The sequence below is a fragment of the Dermochelys coriacea genome, chromosome 15 (assembly GCF_009764565.3).
Source record: "Dermochelys coriacea isolate rDerCor1 chromosome 15, rDerCor1.pri.v4, whole genome shotgun sequence".
Classification (NCBI taxonomy): domain Eukaryota; kingdom Metazoa; phylum Chordata; order Testudines; family Dermochelyidae; genus Dermochelys; species Dermochelys coriacea.
Window position 1 is genome coordinate 8,785,914 of NC_050082.1, and position 22,386 is coordinate 8,808,299.

At 50.0% G+C, this 22,386-nt stretch overlaps 2 protein-coding genes across 4 annotated transcripts in view; one reads left to right on the plus strand and one right to left on the minus strand.

Annotated features, from left to right (window-relative positions):
* On the plus strand, positions 1 to 16,430 carry RFC5 (replication factor C subunit 5). Of its 2 annotated transcripts, none has more exons than XM_038373419.2 (11): positions 1 to 184; positions 1,958 to 2,022; positions 7,488 to 7,624; positions 8,168 to 8,247; positions 9,261 to 9,334; positions 9,933 to 10,092; positions 11,697 to 11,778; positions 13,033 to 13,162; positions 13,754 to 13,831; positions 14,449 to 14,503; positions 14,880 to 16,430. In XM_038373419.2, exons 1-11 carry the CDS (start codon positions 132 to 134, stop codon positions 14,974 to 14,976), a joined length of 1,011 nt encoding a protein of 336 aa, XP_038229347.1. In that variant the 5' UTR covers positions 1 to 131; the 3' UTR covers positions 14,977 to 16,430. The 2 variants fall into 2 exon arrangements, with proteins under 2 accessions (XP_038229347.1, XP_038229348.1); XM_038373420.2 differs by lacking the exon at positions 1 to 184 and adding an exon at positions 1,610 to 1,805.
* The window catches only part of WSB2 (WD repeat and SOCS box containing 2), a 19,699-nt gene continuing 13,202 nt past the window's right edge, over positions 15,890 to 22,386 (minus strand). For both annotated transcript variants that reach the window (XM_038373418.2, XM_043497793.1), the window contains 4 exons: positions 21,859 to 22,031; positions 21,089 to 21,202; positions 19,700 to 19,807; positions 15,890 to 18,385 (listed from right to left, as the gene is read on the minus strand). In XM_038373418.2, coding sequence (XP_038229346.1) covers positions 18,223 to 18,385; positions 19,700 to 19,807; positions 21,089 to 21,202; positions 21,859 to 22,031 — 558 coding nt within the window. In that variant the 3' untranslated portion in view covers positions 15,890 to 18,222. The remainder of the gene's footprint in view (positions 18,386 to 19,699; positions 19,808 to 21,088; positions 21,203 to 21,858; positions 22,032 to 22,386) is intronic.

Consider the following 22,386-nt stretch of genomic DNA (forward strand, 5'->3'; position numbering starts at 1 on the left):
GGCGAAGCGGGGGGGGGGGGGAGCCAGGAGCTCTCGCGAGAGCCGGGAGCGGTTAGAGCGCGCGCCGCACGGACTCTGCTGCCGCTGCTGCTGCTCCGCGCGCCCCGGAGCCGCGGGCGGGGACCGGCCCCATGGAGCCTGCAGCCCCCAAGCCGCCGGCCGGCCAGAGCAGGAACCTGCCATGGTAGGGGAGGCACCGAGCCTGGGATCGGGCCCCGGCCGCTGCATGCGGCAGCTGGGATCCGGCCTGGGGTCCGTGGGGCGGCTGAGTCCAGCTCCCCGCCGGGCCCCCCCCTCCATGCAGGAGCGGGCCTGGGGTGTGCCAGGATCGGGGCCTTCCGCTCCCCCAGCTGCGTGGGGGAGCCAGCCCCACCCCCCTGCCGCATGCTGGAGCGGGCCTGGGACATATGGGGCAGCTGATCTCTCGGCTTCGCTCCCCCCCCCCCCCGACTGCATGCGGTGTCTGCACGGAGGGCATCGCTCAAAGCCAGCACGCTTCTCCCGTGCTGAGGGGTTAACTCCCTCTTGCCCTCCCTCTGTCCCCTGGCCGGAGGCAGCAGCTCTGTAATGGAGCCTTGCATGGGGTGAGCCACAGGGAAGCAGCAGTTCCTGAGGTCAGAATAACTTTTACTCCCTGCAAGGGGTTGTGCAATTTCACGAGACTCTCTCCTCTGAGTGCAGGTTTGTAGGGCCTCTTGCAGGGGTCAGTGGGGCTGGGAAGCTGAGCATGCCCCCCTCTTCCTTTGTCAAAAACCACTCCCTATGCCCTACACTCTTAGAGGGGTCCTGCTTCCAGCTGAGAGAGCCATTCCTTCCCGAGGGGCGCGATGGGGAGATACCGGGGAAGCAGAATCCATCTCAGGCACTTAGTTTGTCTAAGTTGGGACAAGCTGGTTTGCTTGCCTGGTCTGATCTGGAGTAGCCTGCCCTCTCCATGGACCTCATCTGGGAGATGACCTGGGTTAATCAACAATAAAGTCTTTTATGACTTCAAATGCCATTTTTCTCCTGGCATGGGAGATGGATTCCAGTATCGGGGGCAATTTGTCCAAAGCCAGTTCCCTAGGGATCAGTAGAAATAAGGCTACTCCTGCTTTGGTGGTTCCCTAATTCTGCATTCACTAGGCCTGGCCCACTCTAAGATCAGTACAAAACAGTTGTTTAAAAAAAAATAATAAAGCAGGGTGTCCTACCAGTCCTGTACACAGCCACACAAGAACACACCTTACCTGTTCTTTTGAGGTGGGACCGTACTGCAACTCCCAGCTCAAGCTGCCTCCAGCATCTCCTCTGCCCACCTCCAATCCCCTGTAAAGGCCAGTGTGAAGGCATAGAACTTGCATAGTATCTTGCAGTTAAAAGCATGGGATTGGATCTAGTCCCTAAACTTGTGTGCTTCTTGCAGCATCTATAAAGTGATGTCACTGCAACTGGTTTATGCAAGGATTTTTCTAAATGTATAGGGCAAGACAAATCTTTGGAGTATTTAAAGATACTGTAGATGCCAAAAGAGTCACCTGGCTTCCAAATTTAAGAGGGAACTTCAGCAGTAATGCTATTTAGAAAGTCCTCTGCTGGGATGAGATGGGCTCTGTGTGTTAGGATTCAGTTGGGGTTTGGATTTGATGACGCCGGAGCCTACCCGTTCCAGGTTTTGGGCAGAAAAATTACAAGCTCAGCTCTTTTTGTGAAGTTTTTGCCATCTTAGACTAGATTCAGAAAACAAACCCCTCTGAACTGTAACCGGAACCATGGGACTAGGTTTTGATGTCAGCTCACCATTCCAAATTCAGAGAAGATTGAAGGTGAGTGTTAATCTAGCCTTGTGGGTTGTTGTCCAGCACTGGGAAGGGAACAAAGAGAAATCTCATGCCTGGAACACCTGGTTTCTACACTTGTGAAAGCCTGAAATCTCAGCTCTTCATCTGCATTTATATTAAAATATCTTTATCTCTAGGGTGGAAAAATATCGTCCTCAGACACTGAATGACCTAATTTCCCATCAGGACATTCTGAGCACCAGTGAGTATTTAATACTGCCACCATTTTTCATCTGAGCCTCTCTGTGCCCTTTGCAGACATGAGTTCCCATGATACCTTTGAGGTAGACAACTATAATTCCCATTTTACAGATGAAGCAGCTGAGGCAAAGGTGGTATGATTTGCCTGGGGTCACTAAGAAAGTCAGTGGTAGAGCTGGTAGTCGAACCCAGGAGTCCTGATTCCACATTATGTGCTAGCCACTAGATAAAGCAGCTTTTCTTTCGCTATGGAAACAAACATCTTTGTGGCAAGCTTACAGAAGCCTGTTAAATAGAATCGCATCCAATCAGTGATGTGTTGCCATTATTTTAACATGGGTCTCTCCTAATAAACCCTTTTTGGACATGCATGAACCTTTTTAGGGGAAATGCTTTGATTCTTTATATGGGAGGGGGCCTAGATGCTATAATGAGCCATATGAAATTGCAGAGAGAGATGGAAGGTGTCACAGTTGCTTAGAATTAACTTGTTAAGGGGGTCCTCGTTGCACCCTTTGCAGCCTTTATAGGATGCCCTTCTGCCTTCTGTTGTATCCTTATCAGCCTTTCAGCATAACTGTTGTAAACTAATATGCCTCTTCCTGGAGAGTCAATCCAGCTCTACAGTCTTGAGTTCCATGCAGTTTGTTTTTTATGGTCATCAGAAAAACTCATTCACGTGTCATCATCCTTTCTTCTTAGTGCTAGGGGCCACTGATCCGTTACAGTGGGTACCTCAGCCTGCCTGGGGGAAGAATCAGATCTGTCTGTCAACTGGCAGTTGGGGAATGCCCTGAAATTCCCCCTGGTTTTATCTGCCCCCCCAGCAATGGGCAGCTTGGCCTGACCACCCAACTGCAGAGCTTTCCTGAGGAACACGCCCATCTTCCCCTCTCAGATTTCTGGCTCACATGACTGCTGATTAATTTCTCTCTCTTATACCCAGCCATATCCTAGGGCTATGTTTTTGCTCCTGGGGAGATTTTCCCCTCAGCTCCTTTTCCTCTCTGCAGTGTTTGTAGTAGCTGTTAGGGGGCTTATTCCTTCACCCACTTACTTCCCTGGTCCTTCTCACATGAACAGAGAGCAACAATACCCGAAGTCCAAAGGTGCAAACAATTAGACGTTTATTGGAGTGAACTTCCAGCAAGCATGATTCCAGTTTTCTTCCTTAGTGTCCTCCTTCCTAGCTCTGACACCACAGAGGCTTACCTGTGTCCCTGTTCCCATTTCCCCCTTTAGCGGGTTTCTGGAAGTGAGCAAGGTGGAGAAGAGACAAAGGGCAAGGCCTGTGGGTCCTGCTTCGCTCCTCTCATCGAGAGCTGTGGTGGGGAGCTTGGCCAGCTGTGTGGGCAGAGCACAGTTTCCCCTCTCACAGCCCAGTCCGGCTGGGGCCGTCTCAGCCCCCTCTTCCAGGAAAGAAAAGAGGCCATTGGGATTGGTATAGCCAGCTTCAGGGCCAAGCAGCTCGATGAGAGGGAGAGCAGCCTTGCTGTGGAAGAACAAACAAGCAGGAAGGGGTCTCTTTGCCCCACCATTTACTACATTCTAGCTCCTTTGGCTTCTGTTTTAGGAGGCCTGAGGGTTCCCTTGTGTGCACCGGTCACTACAGAGGCGAACACAGCCACCTTCCCTGCTGGTGGGGGACTCAGCACTTTGAACTGGGGGAGATTTTTTTTTTTTTAAACCTGAAGGAATGGTGGACTCACTAGACAGGCCCTTTGCGGGCAGCCACGCCCAGGCTGGTGTCATCTCAGCCCCCTCCCCTGGGCAGGGAAGCTCTCGGGTGGCATCAGCCCCACAACAAAAATAAACGATAATAAAATGACGTGTCATCTGACCCTCTCCACCCGCTGTCACAGGCAGTGTGACCTGGCGGATGGTAGGGTGAGTATGGGCCTCTCAGCCTCAAAGTGTCACAGCCTATCTGCCTGTCACAGAGAGCAGGATGCCAGTCTGTTTCATACAGGTAATAGAGGGCTTTGGCATTGAATCAGGCGCTTGGACAGATCTATTCCTAACTCTCTCCATGTTAGCGTGGGAGATCCTGGGAAGCTCAGGCTAGTCAGAGTCCTCAAACCAGTAGATTGACAGTCCTGGCTCCGGCCGGATGCTGAGGAGAGCAGTACAGGTCATGTGGCAAACTGATGGAGTCCTGATACCACTTTGCAAGTGGCAGCTGGAACAAACCTCGGGCATAGGTGCTGGAACTAGGGGAGCGTGGGGTGCTGCTGCACCTCCTAGCTTGAAGTGGTTTCCTTTATCCACGGGGTTTACAGTTTGGGTCAATGGCTCTTAGCACTTCTCCAATAAAAATAGTTCCAGCACGCCTGACTTCAGGTGCCAAGGGGAGGTCAGTAGCTGCTCTCTCTTGCCTGAGAGCAACTCCAAGATTTATGTGGCAGTGGCTGGATTAAGCAAACTGGACTTTCCAGCCAGAAATATCCTTGCTCGTTTTAAGTCAGGTTGGTGGGCTGGTGACTGACCGCTTTGTATGTGGAAACAGCAGCAAAGCACCCTGTGGCCTCCCCCTGTATCAAGACCTCAGCTGTGAGGTAGTGAATGGCATATTTAAAGCTGGGCAATGTCTCTCACCTTTCCCACCACTTTGGGAGAGCAGCAGTGGGACTGTTTGTCTTTCTGGCTGAAGAGGCTGTGGCTTTTAGGTCTGATTACCCTAGTGTGGAACCTTCCTCTGTCTCTGCCTCACAGAGGAGGGCTGCTATTATCAAATCCAATCCCCCATCCAGCACCAGTCAGGTTAAAAAGGGATCCTTGGAGGAAGTGATGATCAGTTGGGTCCTAGTAAGATGTCAACAAATGAAGCTTACTCAAGTGGGTGAAGGCCATTGTTTAAGGACATGAGAGTGCTTTCCGATGAGACCCAGTGCTGTATTTAGAATTCAGACTGGGAGTCCTCACGACTGTGTCAGTATTCATTCCCAAAGCGAATTCAAGAACTATTCTTCCATCTGTCAATTATCAGACCCCAGTCTGCGATGGGCACTGACAATCTCAGGGCAGAGAAGTCTCTTCTCTTGTATTGAGAGCTGCAAGGTGACTAAGCGGCCATCAGTGCATACATTCACCAGATACTATGTGTTGGTCGTCTGTTCATTAGCCAATGCCTTATTTTTTTTTTTTTTTTTTTTGGGCAGAAGTTGTCTCCACGCCTCAGTGCCCAGGGGAAGAAAGAGGATATATAAACTATCTGTTTAGATGATCTTGTTCCCCCCCCTCCCAAGAGCCATGCTGCATGAAAGCCCCATTGTAATGAAGCTGGGGACCTTAATATGGTGAAGAATAGGGACATTTATTTGCACTCTACCTGAAAATCTCCTTTCTTTGAGTAATAGGATCCACAGATCCAGCACACTCTGGAGACAAATGGTCATCCAGAATAGAGATGGAAATTGACACCCAAAGATTCAGATTTATTTCATTAGGGGACGTTATCCCCATGCTCTGCAGTAGGAGAAATTATTGTGCTTTTTCATCAATATTTAACACAATCTGTAATTTAGGAAAGTAGAATGGAATTATCACAGCTGTGGAAGTCGTTAGCTAGAGCAGTAGCTCTCAACCTTTCCAATCTACTGTACCCCTATCATAGAATATCAGGGTTGGAACGGTCCTCAGGAGATCATCTAGTCCAACCCCCTGCTCAAAGCAGGACCAATCCTGAAATAAATCATCCCAGCCAGGGCTTTGTCAAGCCAGGCCTTAAAAATCTCTAAGGAAGGGCATTCCACCACCTCCCTAGGTAATGCATTCCAGTGTTTCACCCCTCCTAGTGAAAAAGTTTTTCCTAATATCCAACCTAAACCTCCCGCACTGCAACTTGAGACAATTACTCCTCGTTCTGTCATCCGTTACCACGGAGAACAGTCTAGATCCATCCTCTTTGGAACCCCCCTTTCAGGTTGTTGAAAGCAGCTATCAAATCCCCCCTCATTCTTCTCTTCCACAGACTAAACAATCCCAGTTCCCTCAGCCTCTCCTCATGAGTCATGTGTTCCAGTCCCCTAATCGTTTTTGTTGCCCTCCGCTGGACGTTTTCCAATTTTTTCACATCCTTCTTGTAGTGTGGGGCCCAAAACCGGACACACTACTCCAGATGAGGCCTCACCAATGTCGAATAGAGGGGAACGATCACGTCCCTTGATCTGCTGGTAATGCCCCTACTTATACGGCCCAAAATGCTGTTAGTCTTCTTGGCAACAAGGGCACACTGTTGACTCATATCCAGCTTCTCGTCCACTGTAACCCCTAGGTCCTTTTCTGCAGAACTGCTGCCTACCCACTCGGTCCCTAGTCTGTAGCAGTGCATGGGATTCTTTCGTCCTAAGTGCAGGACTCTGCACTTGTTCTTGTTGAACCTCATCAGATTTCTTTAGGCCCAATCCTCTAATTTGTCTAGGGCCCTCTGTATCCTATCCCTACCCTCCAGCGTGTCTGCCTCTCTTCCCAGTTTAGTGTCAAGAGTCTGATTTGTTTTGCATACCCCCACGTTTCACCTCACTTAAACTACTTGCTTACAAAATCAGACATAAAAAATACAAGTGTCACAGCACTCTATTACCGAAAAATTGCTGACTTTCTCATTTTAGCATAATTATAAAATAAATCAATTGGAATATAACTATTGTACTTATATTATAGTATATAGAGCAGTATAAACGAGTCCTTGTATGAAATATTAGTTTGTACTGACTTTGCTAGTGCTTTTTACATAGCCGGTTATAAAACTAGGCAAATATCTAGATGAGTTGATGTTCTCCCTGGAAGACCTCTGCGTACCCCTGGTTGAGACCCACTGAGCTAGAGGAAACTTAGGGTGTGAGGCATTTCCCTACTGCTAGTGGCTGCCTGCTTTAGTTCTGCCTCCAAGCTGCAGGCAGGCAGGCTGAAGTACCCATTGTAAGAGATGTGTGGCTCTTTCTACTCAAAGCAAGGAAACTTTCAGGTAAGCACAGATAAGTTTTCCTCCTCTGCACTGTGTGGACACTTAAGATCCTATAGCACTGTTTATAAGGGCAAGGATGCCCTAGCCCACAGTGTCCTCTTCCCTACTCCTTTGTGGCTTCCTGAACCCTACATTCCATGGGTGGCTGTCACGCAAGGGGACTCTGTAGGTAGCTGAAATGATAGTATGAAATGCTTCAGAGCAAAGGGCACACCTCTAAACTAGATTACTGTGTCAAAACCAAGCTGGACTTAAGCATTTTTTGAGCCAAAAAAACCAACCAACCAAACTTGTTTCAAATGTGCCCTTCTCCAAATGGTCTAGTGAGCATGTGCTGCGCTCTGAAGGCATCTGGCAGTACAGCACAAGTGCTCCTGGAGTTCAGCATGCAGGGGATGGCTACAGGTTAGCCCCCTAGAGCAGGAAGACCAACAGCTGCTCACTTAGTATCTAATTGGAAGGGCCTCTTCTTTTTCTCACCCCCTAACCCATCTCATCAGTTCAGAAGTTCATCAGCGAAGATCGTCTGCCTCACCTTCTCCTCTATGGACCACCTGGCACTGGCAAGACCTCCACAATTCTGGCCTGTGCTAAACAGCTTTATAAAGACAAGGAATTCAACGCCATGGTTTTAGAGGTAAATCACAATGTCCTGCTGCCCCGGTGCTCTTGTTCATTTGAAGATGGTACTTTCTAACTCCCATAACTCTGCTCCTGGTATAACCAGGGTTAGGTAGCATCCTGGAGTGCTGCTTCTCCATAAACAAACACTGCTAAAGATCAGCTTCCCTTTGCCTCTCTAGATATCAAGACCTGCATATATGCTGCAGTCTTAGGCCTGCTGTACCCAAGGAAGTTGACCTGGTTTAAGTTAGACCAGTACAAGTCACTGTGTCTTATTTTAGTTTAAGAGGCTTATGTCCATTTAGCTTAAACCTTTCCCAATTATTATTTTTAACAATAATAGCAATACATAGCGCTTATGTAGCACTTTTCATCAGTAGATCTCGGTAAACTTAAGCTGCTCTTCAACCAAAATAAGTGTCCATACAGTGGCTTCCACCAGTTTAACTAAATCTAAATCCCTACCGTAGTGTGTCACCAGTGCAACTTTCAGGTGTAGACAAGCTCTTCCTGTGCAGAGATGCATTAATAATGCCATCTCCCTCTCTCTCGCTAGCTGAATGCTTCGGATGACAGAGGAATTGATGTAGTCAGAGGACCCATCCTGAGCTTTGCTAGCACAAGGACAATCTTTAAGTAAGTGCCATGACATGTTGGTATCCCTCGCCTCTGAAGAGGTGGTTTCTCCCTTTATGCTTCGCCCCTTTCTCCTCCCTGACCTGCACCAAGTCACAAGGAGTCCATAGAATGGAAAGTATGACACTGAAATACCGCTCTTGGCTTAAAAGGGGATGATCAGTTTTTGGGGGAAGCACATGCTTTCTAACTGACTGTTACACACAGGTACAGAATGGGGTAGGTAGTGACTGCTCAGGAGATATGTGGAAAGTATTCTCTGCATGATGGGGAGGAGGAAATAAGAGTATTCAGGGAGATAAGTAAGAAAGTTATTGCAGTCTCTAGGGGTATTGTAACACACAGGAGAGGAGTGTGTCCCCCCAGGTCCAGTCTGGTATTCTCTTTTGGGCACTTTATTATAGGAAGATGGTGGGGAGAGTGCTGAGATGAGCATTTGGGATGAGAGTGTGGAGGGAACGGACTAAAAGATGAACAGAATCAAGGCCCAACATACTCAGAAGTGGCCCCTGACATGCAGTGCCTTGCTTTTCGGGGGCCCTGTCCCGGGCCAGATTATTAGAGATGCTGAACATCGACTCCCAAAGTCACGAGAGCTGCAGGAGCTCAGCGCCTCTGGCAGTCAGGCCCTTGGGTATGTCAAGCTGGGCACCAACACTCAATGGCCGCTTCTGGAAATGTCTGTTTATCGGCCGTGTGTGGACAGTGCTGCGGAAGGGAGAGAAGATAAAGGATTTTGGGTACATAAAGGGTACATAAGTCTGGGGTGAAATGGTGTGAATCAGTTGGGAGCAATGGCTTGAAATACTGGATGTCAGCCAAAAAAGGGATGGGTATAAGGAGGAGTCAATACTTAGGTAGGACTGGGTCTCTCCAAGCTCTAAATCTCCCAGGGCCAAGCTCGGCTCAACTCCATGGGCTTCCTCCAGCTCGAGTGCTCAGGCAGGGAGCCTGCTGCGGGTTAGGCTGCAGGCAGGAATGACTGAAGCAGCCATCCCCTCTCTTTCCATTAGGAAAGGTTTTAAGCTTGTGATCCTCGATGAAGCGGACGCTATGACCCAGGATGCCCAGAATGCCTTAAGGCGAGGTGAGTGGCCTTCGGCTTGTGACCGGATAATGGTGTGGTGGCTCTCGGGGTAACTTGCTGAGACAGGGCCCAGCTGTGATTTCATGCAGTTTTGCCTCCCACCCTGAGCAAATGGTCTATTCAGGCTTTTTCCAAACAAGTGAGTGGTAACGCTGTGCATGTGACACGACAATGTGTGTAGCAGTGTTGTAGGCAAGGTAGCTGTTGCCTAACACCCCAGTGACTGCATCTCCCATGCTGAAGTGGCATGTGTGCATTTGCGTATCTCCATCAGTACCATGCTTTGGGATGAAAGGAGCAATGTACGTTAACTCCTGAAGGCAGCTGAGAGAGGAGGAGTCTGTATGGCATCTTCATGATAACGACATGGGCTCAGTGTTCCAGGTCTTGACCAAAGGGGCCACGCACAGTAAATTCCTGGAACTCTTCTTTGGAAGGATAAAGGACTTGAGTCAAGCCTTCTGGGAGGTGAAACTCTAGCTCCAGGAATTCCAGGCTATTTCATGCTACGTGTGTTCACTAACTCTCTCTTCTGACTGCACAAACACAGGGTGGTGCACGTTCTGATTGGCAATTCCCTTCCCCCCCCCCTTTGCAGTGATTGAGAAATTCACTGAGAATACCAGGTTTTGCCTGATCTGTAACTACCTCTCCAAGATCATCCCTGCCTTGCAGTCCAGATGCACAAGGTTCCGGTTTGGCCCCCTGACTCCAGAACTCATGGTCCCCAGACTGCAGCATGTCATCAAGGAAGAGATGTGAGTAAAAAGCATTGTTGGGGAAGGGAGGGGAGTCAGAACAAAATGGAAATGGAGTTTTGCATCGAGGGAGCATCTGACCTATTCAGCTGCCTCCTGCCTTTGTTCATGCAATCACGGGTGTCCTCACTGCTTTCCATAAATCCTCCCTCCCCAATTTCTCTTGGCTCTCCTAAATCCTCCTCTTACCTCTGGAAGTAACAGCTGGCTTTTTCCTTCTCTCCAGTTTCCTCCACACATTTCTCCCCCTGCAGGGAACTGTGGTTTTCCTCTGTCTCTTCTTTTGTTCTGTTCAAAATCAATTCCCTTCAACCTTTGGCAGCTAGAGATGCCTGCAGGTCCTTGGGGGCTCTGTCTCTGAGCAGGTCCCTTCCTTAAGCTGCTTTGGAGCTTCAAATGCAAGTGTAGGGCTGAAAAGTGACTGAAAAGAGGAGAGGCCTCCTGGAGTCCAATTTGTTTGTGGTTTTCCAGAGCAAACTTGCTCAGGTCCCCTTTACTGGTTGCCAGCTGTGTGAACTTGAGCTGCATTTTCTTCTTACCCTCATCCCTACTAATGAAGGTTCTGCAGGGCCAAATTCTGCCCTAATTGCACCTCCACTGACTGTGGGCCTGCCCAGGTGCAACACAGCAAAACCAGGCTCTAATTAGAGCTTAATTACTGTGTTGTTAATGCTCAAGGCAGAGGGGAAACCAGCTCACTTCCTCTCTTACAGCTGTGTTGGCTCCTTACTTTTCATACTAAAGATCTGTCTGTGTGCACACCCAGAGAGTTTGTGCCCTGGGAGAGAAGGGGCTGTCCCTTCAGAGTTCCTTGGCTGAGTATAACTGCTCTTTAAGACAAATGGAACCAGCCACGGTTTGTGGTTAAAACTGTAGTGGCATAGCAGAGTTGTGGGCTGCTGTTTTAACTTCTGAAGAGCTGGGTAGCAAGTGAAACAAGTCTGAGCTCAACCTAGTCCCAAGTATTGGGTTTTTTTATATGAACCTTTTGACCTGATTGGCCACAGGACTAGCAGGTGTATTGTAGGTGAGGCATGGGTGCTGTGGCAGAGTGGTGTGTGTGATGGAAGCTTGTCGCGGGGGCAGATATTGCACACCTGCTTCTAGCCAGTGTTTCTCTTTGGCACAGCAAATTCACCTCTACTTCCACTAGGCCTCTCCCCTGGGAATACCTGCTTTCTGCCTCCAGAGCCTTGTGGCTCTTTCCATGCCCTGCATGCACCTCTTGGAGTCTGCTGGGCCGACTGAAGGTTGTCTTGCACAGCCCCGCTCCAGGCAATACAGTCGGCAGAGCAGTCCCCACGCTGCCTGCCCCCATGGGGATGGACTGTCTGTCAGTCTAGTTCGGCCTGAACAAATGATCCTGAGGTGTCAGGATCTGTCGTCTTTGCTCCTGGCAGTCGGGAAGAGGAGTGAAGAGAAGATGCCATTTTGCATAGAGACAGAGGGCCCCAAACCTGTCACGGTGCCGTGTCCGTACATTGCTTTGTGACATGGTTAGGTCTGTTCAAATATTGGGCTGTCCCATGGTGGCTGTTCTGTGACTCAGCAATTCTCCAGGGCTCAGGGCCCCTGCTGTGCATCCTAAAATCTCTCTCTTTCAGGGCTGACGTGAGTGAAGATGGGATGAAAGCACTGGTGACCCTCTCCAGCGGCGACATGCGCAGAGCTCTGAATATTTTGCAGGTACAGTCCTATGAGTGGCTTCAGCTTGCTGCCCCCCAGCCCTAGAGTCCGCATCTCTGATTTCAGAGTGGCAACGGTGCCACTTGTGTAATGGCCAGACGGACGTCTCCTCCCTTGACGTGTGCGTGGAATGGTTCACAGGGAGTCAGACCCATTGGTCACGTGCAACATCCTCATCCCCATTGCTAAGGGAGAGATTCAGGAGCTCTTCCTTCACTTACTCAGCATTGCAGATGGTATTAGTAGTCAAGAGTGCACTGCGGGTCTCGGCTTCCCAGTGTGCGCTTCCTTGGCTCGGCTCCAGCCCAGGGTCTCCTACAGCAGGAGCAGCCAGATAGAGACGGTATTATAGCCACAGAGCCCTCCAGAACCCTCGGCCCTTCTCCCCACAGCATCCTGAAGCGCTGCAGTGACTTCTGGGGAACCAGCGCTGGCTGAGGACCATTGGCAAGTGGCTGAGTAATGCTGCAGCAGCAGCAGATGGTATCCAGGGAAGGCGGGTGGGGAAGTTGGTCTGTTCTGTTACTGATTGCACAGATTGTCTTTGGAAGGGTGGGAGAGAGACCATGGCAGATTCCTCTTCACTCCTGGCACTGAAGCAACTGTGAAATGGCACCGTGGGTGGGGTTCCATGTCTGCCTCTTAGTGACTGTGGTTCAGATGACAAGCAGAACGGCTGCCCCCACTACCTTCCTTGCAACTCACCGCAGGCTCAGAGTCCTTCCTTCCTAAAACACTGTCTCTGGGTTCTCAAGGGCCCAGTGACACCCACACAGCCCCCGTTGCCTACCCTAGATTTATAACGGGTGACATCTGTGCACTTAGAGCAGTTTCTGTTCATGATGCACAAGGGAGAATAGGATCCGTCTTGGTCTTCTATGGTGCATGGGTCCTGCAGGGCTAACGAGAGGGAAAAGCAGTTCTAGTCACAAAGGGTTCATCCACAGGGGGTTAAACACCACATGACTGACCCGGCTTAGCTGGGCTTGGGCTCTGGGGCTGAAAAATTGCTGTGTAGACACTTGGACTGGAGCCCGAGACCCTGCGAGGGGGAAGGGTCCTAGAGCTTGGGCTCCAGCCTGAGCCTGAAGGTCCACACAGCAATCTTTAGCCCCCTTAGGCCAAACTCCAGGAGCCTGAGTTAGCCATGGCCATGCTGCGGGTCTTTTATCCCCGTGTTGACGTACCCGAAAGGTCCGATGCTGATGCACACCGGCCAGAGCTGCCCTCTATCCTCTCCTCCTCTCCTGACAGAGCACTACCATGGCCTTTGGGAAGGTGACGGAGGACACTGTGTACACGTGCACGGGGCACCCACTGAAGTCTGACATTGCCAACATTCTCGACTGGATGCTGAACCAGGACTTCACCACTGCCTATAAAAGTATCCTTACGCTGTCCTGAGGGGCGAGTGAGACGGGCGTCTGACTAACATGGTCATGATGGGGTGGCATCATGCAGCCTCTTTCGCCAATAGTGCTAATGGAAAAGGGAGGCTTGTGCATTATAAGGCACTTGGCCACGCGAGTAACTCATGCCAATTAAATCTCTATAGCATCCCCGGCTTGTACAATTACATCTCGCCTTCTCTCATGGGGAGTGGTGCTTCCCAGTGGGACACTGGTTTCCTGTGATCAGCATTAGTGCCGCTCTCCCTGCATGGGGAAGCTCTGGGTGTTGCTGTCCTGTGGGCTGATGTGGTCCAGCTCCTTTCATTTCCAGCCCCTCAGCATTCTGTGCACCTCTGCCAGGGAGCTCAGTGCCTGCTCCTGCACAGCTGTAGATTCAGAGCTGAGGGCATGCGGCATCACACATGATTGGATCCTATATGTTTGCCAACAAGAGTGCCAGTTGGTCTGTTGCTCACCCCACCAAGGATCCAGTGAATGGGGGGGACAGGAATCCCTTGTTCTGGTGGCATCTACTCCTAGGCTTTGGAATTCTGTGCAAGAAAATCCCTTGACTTTCTCCTCAGAAATCCTGGAGCTGAAGACACTGAAAGGTTTGGCTCTGCATGACATCCTGACACAGATCCACTTGTTTGTGCACCGAGGTAACACTCCTGGGCGGCCACCACAACACGTGGTCACCCCGTCCTAACATGCATATCCACCAAAGTAGCTTGTAGATGGTGTTCCTCATTAACCCATAGGAAACGAATCCCTCTGGGGCTGGGCTACGGTCTGGGGACTCTGGGTGAGGCTGTAACAAGGGAAGACTGTGTCTGTGCTATGGGAAGAGGAAGCCCCATGGGTAACTCCTCATCGTACATGGTTCCATTCACCGGTTAGACTGCAATGGGCCAGAGGTGGGGAAAAGAACTGGCATGGAGCTGGCCGTCGGGCTGCAGAGCAATAGCCCAGCTTGGATTTTTTTTATTTCCTGTTCAGCACTGTCTGACCCGCCTTGTTTTGCTTTGTGGCGCACGGTCTTTATGGCTGTGACACATTAGCTATTAGCAGCATGTGTTTTGGGTGCGGGAGAGATGGGCTACTACTGCTGTCTCCCTAAGCAGAGCTAACACAGAGATATGCAGCCATCTTCAATTACTGTCTCAAATAGCCATTCTTCCTCGCAGGGTGGGGCGGGTCCATATAGGAGCCTAAAATGGCTTGACTCTCTTTTTTAAAACGCCACATGTACTCAACCTGTCTTCATCTCACTCCCTAGTTGACTTCCCATCTTCCGTCCGAATCCAGCTACTGATCAAAATGGCAGACATCGAGTGAGTATTCCTTCGCTGCCTGTTGTTTTGCTTGCCCCAGCTGCCTTTTCTCCACAAACAATTATCTTCAAGCTGATGATTGGCCTGTTCAAACTCCTCTGGGGGGAAGTTTATTGTGAATGCTGCACCCCTGGTTCACAACTTCATATCACATTACAGGACTGCGTCCACTATCTTCAGTGGCCCCTGCATGTGTTTTAGCACAAATTGTATATTGCCAGAAGCTATCCGTGAAATCCATGGTGGTTTGTTTTGTTTTGTTTTGTTTTTTATTTTAATTGTAAAACCCACATCTTGCCCAGCTTGCCTAGCAATACCTGCAGCGCTGGGTCTAGCCAAATGGAGTATTTACATTTATGCTTTTCTTCTGCCTTAGGCACAGACTGGCTGCAGGGACAAGCGAGAAGATTCAGCTAAGCTCCCTTATTGCTGCTTTTCAGGTTACTAGGGACTTGATTGTAGCTGAGGCTTAGGTCCAATGGCTTCCTGCAAACACAGTTTACACCCTTCACCCTCCCATGAAAAGTAAAAAAAAAAAAAAAAAAAAAAGAAGAATGTCCTGGTCTGAACACACGAGTCCAGTGGCTTCTGCAGTTCCTTACCCACTGTATTAGAAGCCCCCTATACTGATAATGTAGGGGACAAATTTGGCCTTCAGATACGGGCACCTCATTGCTCTTGGCTTAAGAGAAACTCAGCACAAGCATTTAAGGGCAGAATTTAGCCCTTTGCAGCTAAGTGTGAGGTGATGGACAACTTCTGAGCACTGTGTCTGTGTATAAGCTGCAGCATGAAATACACCTTTGAAGGGAAGTAAGGTAGGTTCATCTCTTCCCTTACACCCAAGGAAGGGGTTGACTTTGTGGTACACAGTGTATAGCTGAAGCTGGCTGTTGCTGGGTTTTAAGGCTGCAAGCTCTTTTCATTTACTGGGAGCTGATATTTAGCACTGTTCCAGCTCTTACTTGTAGCAGCTTCTACTGGGAGACTTTGGTCCAAATTCACCATCAGTGTAAATATCTAATTTTCCCTGACTAATGGAACTGCATTCCTACAGCAGCAGCAGATCTGACCCATCTAGCCTGCAGGAACTTTAGGGGCAGAATTGTGTATAGCAGAGGGTGCTGGAGCTTTCCCCTGGTATGAGACTTTAAATGATGTTTCCCGTGACACAGTTGCACAGGAAGCCTTAACTGGTCTCAGAAGGATCTTCTTAAACAGAGATAGTGTACCATTACCCAGTGCAGAATACAGGGGTCTCTTGATTTAATTAATGCCCTAAATTCTATAAACTGGCTTTACAGTAGGTGCCTCTGACCTGCAATCCTAAATTACAGCAGGTTAGTGTAGTTACAGCCTAGGAATGACAACATACTAGTAGTCAGCTGTATGAAAGGGAAAAAACATTTATTTTGCCTCTTGAAGTTTGTAAAAACATCTCAGGCTCTTGTGTACATGATGGCAATACTACAGATCATGGTCAAGTAAAAATTAAAACCATCTTCATCAATCAGGATGCTCGTCTGGGCCCATCTGTGTCCCAGTGTGCTCTTTACGTACAATGCAGAAGAAATACCCAATTGAAGAGCTGTGAGTGAGAGGGTCCAGTCATTCTACTAGCTTAGAGAGCGATGCTCCATGTACCCATTGTGCTGCTGGGGTGGTCAGCTGTGATACTGAGGTATAACAAGAGTCCCAACATATGGGACTCAGAGTTGCTGGCCAAGATCTATCCTCAAGAAAATGCTAGTTTAAAGGGACAACACTCCCTCTCCCCACTACCCTTGCTCCCAGCATTAGAGAAAGGGCACCGTAGTCTTTTGCTAGTGTGATCTTTGAGCGAGTTCTCGTTCAGAACTTGAACATGTTGGTTTTAGGTTTGCTGGATCAGACCTAGCTTCACCCAATCTGAGGTGTGCCACTCAAAGATAGTAAAACAAAGGGGAAAGTGCTATTACAGCAGCATGGTGTGGACAGCTATCTTCCAACCAACCCATACTGTCACTTGTGCTCCTTAAGAGAAAGTCCAATGGCACTTAAGATTTAGGGATATTAAAAGCTTAGTCTCTTTGGGCTAGATTCCAAATTATAGGTGATTTAATTTTTCTAAAAAGGGGAAAAAGTCTCCCACCTCATTTCAAGGGGAAGTTATTAGCCTGTCCTGTCAGTCATGGCCAAGCATTCTGAAGTAGCTTACAGCCCTTCCAGTTGCATGGCAGTATATACGTGGGGTAGTTATAAAAAGGGGGAATGGAGCAATTATGATGAAGCATATGCTGTTACTGCTGCCAGAAACTAGCCCAAATGAAACAGGTGCATGAGAAATGGCTTCATGCTCTTTGATACAGTACATGAGTCATTAGCCCTGCCTGGGAAACTCCCTGGAAATTAGACTCCAAAAAGCTGTACTTTGGCTGGAGAGAAAGTGAGCAAGAAGCACAAGAACAGGACAGTAGAGCCCTGTCAGCTGCTGTCTCTCTTCCAAGTGTAAGAAGTTACCATAGTGCCAAGAATTCATCATTCTTAAAAACAAGGCCACAGAACATTTATGAGGATAGTACATTGGATAATTCAACAATGAGACTTTTCAAAGTAAGTGAACAAATCAGCTCTGGTAGTTATTGGTTGTTATTAAATCTGCCCCTCCCCGACACACACACATTTGCAAAATTCATAAGTTCATGCTTGGCCTCCCCCATAATGCCAACTAGCCAGGCTCTGCCACAATTAGTGTATGCCATGGGGATACAAATAAAAAGCTGCCCAAAGTTGAAATCATTTTCACAAAACCAGACCAGCAGCTGGCTTGGTGCAGAGCACCCCCCTATCCCCCCGTCACTGTCCTTAAGGTGTTCATCTTTCCATTACACACACACAGGAGGCACTTATGCCTTATACCACATAACCAAACCACAAGTGGGCTGATCAGGCCAATTTCAGACTGGCAGCCACACTAGTATTAAGGGGATCTTTCACTCCACACCAGGCCCCTGCGACTGAACATTTGGGTCTCCCTCAGGGCCATGTACTTTTGTCACCCAAAAAATGGCTCTAGGAAGAGCATCTTTAACTCTTCAAAAGGGGGAAACAAACCTTTTATTTTGAAGTCTTTGCCCACAACACAGAGACTTGTTCAGGTTCATCTGTCTTGGAACCAGGCCAAAGAAAGTAAGACATGAAAGCCACTCCCTCATTTAGTAATTCAACTAGGGGACACAGTTTCTCATTCATGAAAGTGCCGGTTTGAGTTTGGATTGCGATACCAGTGAAGGCAGCTTCTCAGAGCCCTCTAGCTTTTAACACACAAATGTTCAGCAATTGCACTTGAAGTGAAAGCACCGAGAGAGAATTAAAACTTGCGTTGCTGTTGGCAGGGCCCTTCCGAATCCAACGCCCTGCACAGCCATCACTTGAATGGATGGATCACTTGCACAGAACTCTTGCCCCTCCTTGTCTGAGAATTGAGTTCTAACAAATTCAAAGCTCAAACAACTAGCCCACTGCATGTTTTTGCTGGGTTCTCTTATTAAAATAACCTACATGGTCAAAGATACGCCCCAAACAGAGGAACAGAAATCCTTCTTGCACTAGAACCGTAGAGCGTAGTGGGTCTTCGTGACCATTTTATAACCCCAGCTGCTCCCCCGTTCCAGAACAAAGCTCGGAAGGAAGGAAGCCAGCCAGCTCCAGGTTTCTTTGGACCCCATGTACGACAAGGTTTAAAAGGTCCTATAGGTGAGGAACTCTTTCATTTTCTTGGGAATGGGTAGTGCTAGCACCTGGTACGTTGTTAGGAAGGTGCGGAGAGCTTTACGACACAAGTGCTTAAGTGATGAGAGGACCTTGGGGGCACTCCAGAACTGGACGTGGCCATCTCTCGTCCTGCAACAAGAGACCAAGGACAAAGGTTAGCATCCTCGCAGCTCAGAATCTGAACAAACAGCATGCGTGCCCTGACTAGACATGCCAAACCCGGGGCGGGGGGGGCAGAAATTGGGCTTGTTTTTGGCTTAATCCAACCCCCCTCTTGGCTAGGTTTTGGCTTGTAGCAGCTTTTTTTTTTTTTTTTTTTTTAAATCCGCTCCCAGCAAGCAGGGGCCAGGGGGGAAGAGAGTCGGGGTGCACAGCAGGCTCCCCACAGTCCCAGACTGCACGCCGGGGGGCCTAGTCACAGAATGTTGGGGTTCTTAGGGATTGGCTTGCTTTGGCCTTGTTTTGAAATGGGATGAGCTTGATTCTTGGCTTATTGTGAAAGTTGGCACCTGTGGCCCTGACCCCACTCCTCATGGAGAGGAAAGGAAAAGCTGCCCTCACGGGACTTTTAGGAAGTGGATGGTTATCAATCACGGACCACAGGCTTGCAACCTCCTTGCAGATTTTCCACTGCATGGGAGACCACAGGCTCTCACTTGCACCTCTTCTCCCCACCCCCGGCCGAGATGACTTTGTGAGAGCCCAGCCTGCACACTGCAGAGAAACCCCGCACTCAAGGCCTCTCGTGGCGGGTTGAGAAAGCTGGACCGTCACGGCGTGTTCCAGCAGAGGCTGCTGCAGACACACAGGAGAAAGGCTGACTCTGGAACGCCCCAGCTCACTGCTGAGTCCTAGAGTCCAGAGGGGCAGGGACGGGAGCCTGGGGGGAGGGGAGGGTTGCTAGCTGAGATGGAAGAATAAGGCAGGAACCCAACGAAGCTCGGCGAGTAGGGAATGGGGAGGGAAGACAACGCTCCAAGCACAGGATTTTCCAACATGGCTCTTTCCTGGCACCAAGGTCATGTCCACACTAGGAGCCCTATTCCAGTGTAGGAATGGCGTTGTAAAACACCAGCTAGGTGCTAATGTGGACACAGCTATACCAGCAACCCTGTGCTTTGTACTGGTATGATCAAACATCCCCACCCTCCATGAGCAAACCACGTTCTACTGGTGGGAGGGCAGCTCTGCTGCTCTAGCATCTACACTTGGACTTCTGCCAGCACAGCTCTGTCTGTCAGGGGTGTGACGACAGATACAGCTGTGTCCTGGCAGAAGCCTGTAGCAGAGACCTGGCCTGAGGATGCCCACTTTTGAGACAACAGCAGCCGCTTCGGGTTAAGGTGGAGTCCCAGTCCCCCGCCTCCCTCACCCCGAACTTAGCACGAACACAGTGTGCTCTCGGCAGAGCATGTCCCACTGGCCGGCACAGAACATACACACCCTGTGGCAATAAACCCGCCATGTGGGAAGTAAACACAGCACAAGCCATTGGTCATGGGTGCAAATGCCACTGGAGTTCTTAGTTCCAAATCCCAGATCCTCAGGAGTCTAAAGGAGAGAAAGAGAAGCACAATGATGGCCCTGGAGTTTACAAACCTAAGTGGCACTAGCTACTCCAACTGCATCAGCTAAAATAAATTCTCAGCTGTTGAAGTTAAAATAACCACACACATTTCTAAAGCAAATTTCATCCATAGGCCTCCAAGCAATTTACAAGGCTACTTCAGCTTCACGACTCCACTGCGAGGCAGGTATTATACCCATTTTAGAGGGGCTCAAAATGAGGCAGAGATAAAGTGACTTGGCTCAAGGTCATAAGAACGTAGAAGAGCTGCCATGCTGGGTCAGACCATGGCCCATCTTGCCCTGTATCCTGACTGTGACCGTGGCCCATAAGTGAACTGGGTGGATGGAAGAGGTTTCCGCTTCTGAGAACTTCCATTTCCCTAACCCTTCTCTCAGAAAAAAAACATGCTAGAGATACCAGCACCAGCTGGGACAAAAGGACCAACAAACACCACCCTTGTCAGCTTGACCTGGCTCAGACAGTAATCTGGCCAATGATTCAACACCAGGGTTAGCCCCATCTCCACAGGGACCTTCCCAGGGTCACCAACCCTGACATGCAAAAATAATGGTTCTGTAACAACTCACAGAGCCTTGCAAAACCCCTTGGGACGAGGGGGTGGGGAGTTTGCCTGTACAGTGGACAGGCACTGGACAAAAAGCAGCAGCAAGAAGTTACAGTCCTGATTTTAGCCCACAATAGGCTCTCAATCTGCAAGGAATTCTCTCTAGGTTCCCCCTCAGATTTCCAAGGCAGCTGACAGCACCAGGGGGGTGGAGGCAGCAGAACTTAATTTGTTGCTAGTCAGGATGCTGTTGGTGCTTCATGGCATGTAGCCCAATAAGACGCTGGTCTTGGGAAGGTGATGGTGGCAACACCCATCTAACCCCCCTCTTGAGCAGGGCACTGGCATACACACCTGAGCCAGCTGTTTACCTGCTAATCCTACATTTAGGTCTTGCCAGCATGGCAACCAGGCAGCCATGTCCAAAGAGGAGTTACACACAGCTACCTGTGATGGGCAGTCTACAGCAGCTGTGGTGTCAGGACAAACAATGCACCAAAGACACATCAAACCAAAACCAGAGTCAAGTCATGCTGCTCTGAAAGCCCCGACACTGGCAGAAGCAGCCAGCTTCAAAAGGCAGAGGGGTCCCTGCTGGAAAGCTGAGGACCAGAAGCTGAGAAGAGCTTTGCAGCTCATCTTAACTGCTCTGGCAGGGACCCTGCAGTAGGCAGCCATAAGATACCAAGTCCCTCACCTGTCGTCTGCCACTGTAGCAAGATACAAGCCTTCTGGAGAGAAGCACACGGACCTCAGGGAGCTGGCATGGATGTCACTGCCATAGTCCAATGCTGGGGGCAGCGGCACGTGGCTAAGCAGGAGGGAAAAGGAAGAGCTCACTCACCACGTCCATTTGAGCTGTCCTGGAGCCCTGGCCCGCACGGCTGCCTGGGGGGGTTTTGTGGGGGGATGGACACATGGTAAATCAGAGCTCCTGCCTTCTGAGAGTCCTCGTCGCTGGTATTGGAGCACAGCTCACAGGTGTCACTGTGAAACGTGCATTTCCCTGACCGCGAGCGTGCTGCAGACTGTGTGCCCTTCCATGGCAAAAGCTTTCCAGTCCCTGGGCTGCTCTTTAAAAACTGGGAAGGAAAGTGCCCCAAGGCTGAGCAGTGGGGAGGCTGGGGCTCGGCACTCATCACAGACTCCAATGCACCGCGGGGAAGGTGCTGGGGCCATCTCTTCCCTCCCATGCCATGAGAGCAACACCTAAAGCGGCAACAGGCAGCCACCTACCCTTGTGTATGGGAAAGGGCCATTCGTTCACCACCTTCTCCCTCCTGGGGAGGAGCGGCACAGACCGACATGCACAGCAGGGGGAATGCGGCTAGCAGCGTGCAGGAGCCCCTAGGCTAAGTAGCTTCAAATACCGGAGCACCCTCAGGCTTGCTCTCCGCCAGTGCTCCCTCTCCCCATGCCCATGTGCTCTCTTGATGCCCAGAAAGCTCCCGGGGCCACCCTCCTTACCGAAGCGTTCTCAGCTGCTCCCCTGTGTAGGGGTCCCACATGATCACACAAGTGTCGTAGGAGGCGGTGACCAGCAGAGCAGAGTCGGGGGAGAAGTCGCATGACACCACGCTGCTCTGGTGCCCTTCCAGCTTCCTGATGAGGGTGTAGGAACGCATGCTCCACAGGAAGGCCTGGGGGAAAGTGCACAGGGGGAGGGTTACAATTTCGGCTCCTGGGAGGGGAGCAGCCCCTTGACTGGGAATGCTAGGGAGAGAAGGATCTCTCTTATCGTCCCTCATGGGACATCACCAGCCAAGCGTTCACTCCTGAGACACCGGGGGGGGGGAAACAGGCACTGCTTATGCGGGCATCACCAGTCTGACGCACACCAGCTCTCGGCTCAGCCCGCCCCTTCCCCTCATCCCCCATGGGCTGAGCAAGCAGCAGCCCTGGGTGTGCGACACAGCGAAGACGACAAGGTTTTGGACTCTGGGACTCTAGCACCGTGGAGTGGGGGAGGGCAGGATACCGTACTTGGGAAAGACA

What these genes read in the sequence shown, in the direction of transcription:
- RFC5 (XM_038373419.2), top strand. Translation starts at nt 132, where the DNA reads ATGGAGCCTGCAGCCCCCAAGCCGCCGGCCGGCCAGAGCAGGAACCTG. An exon ending in TCAACGCCATGGTTTTAGAG is followed by an intron (nt 7,625 to 8,167) that starts GTAAATCACAAT and finishes CTCTCTCGCTAG; the next exon opens with CTGAATGCTTCGGATGACAG. An exon ending in ATCAAAATGGCAGACATCGA is followed by an intron (nt 14,504 to 14,879) that starts GTGAGTATTCCT and finishes CTTCTGCCTTAG; the next exon opens with GCACAGACTGGCTGCAGGGA.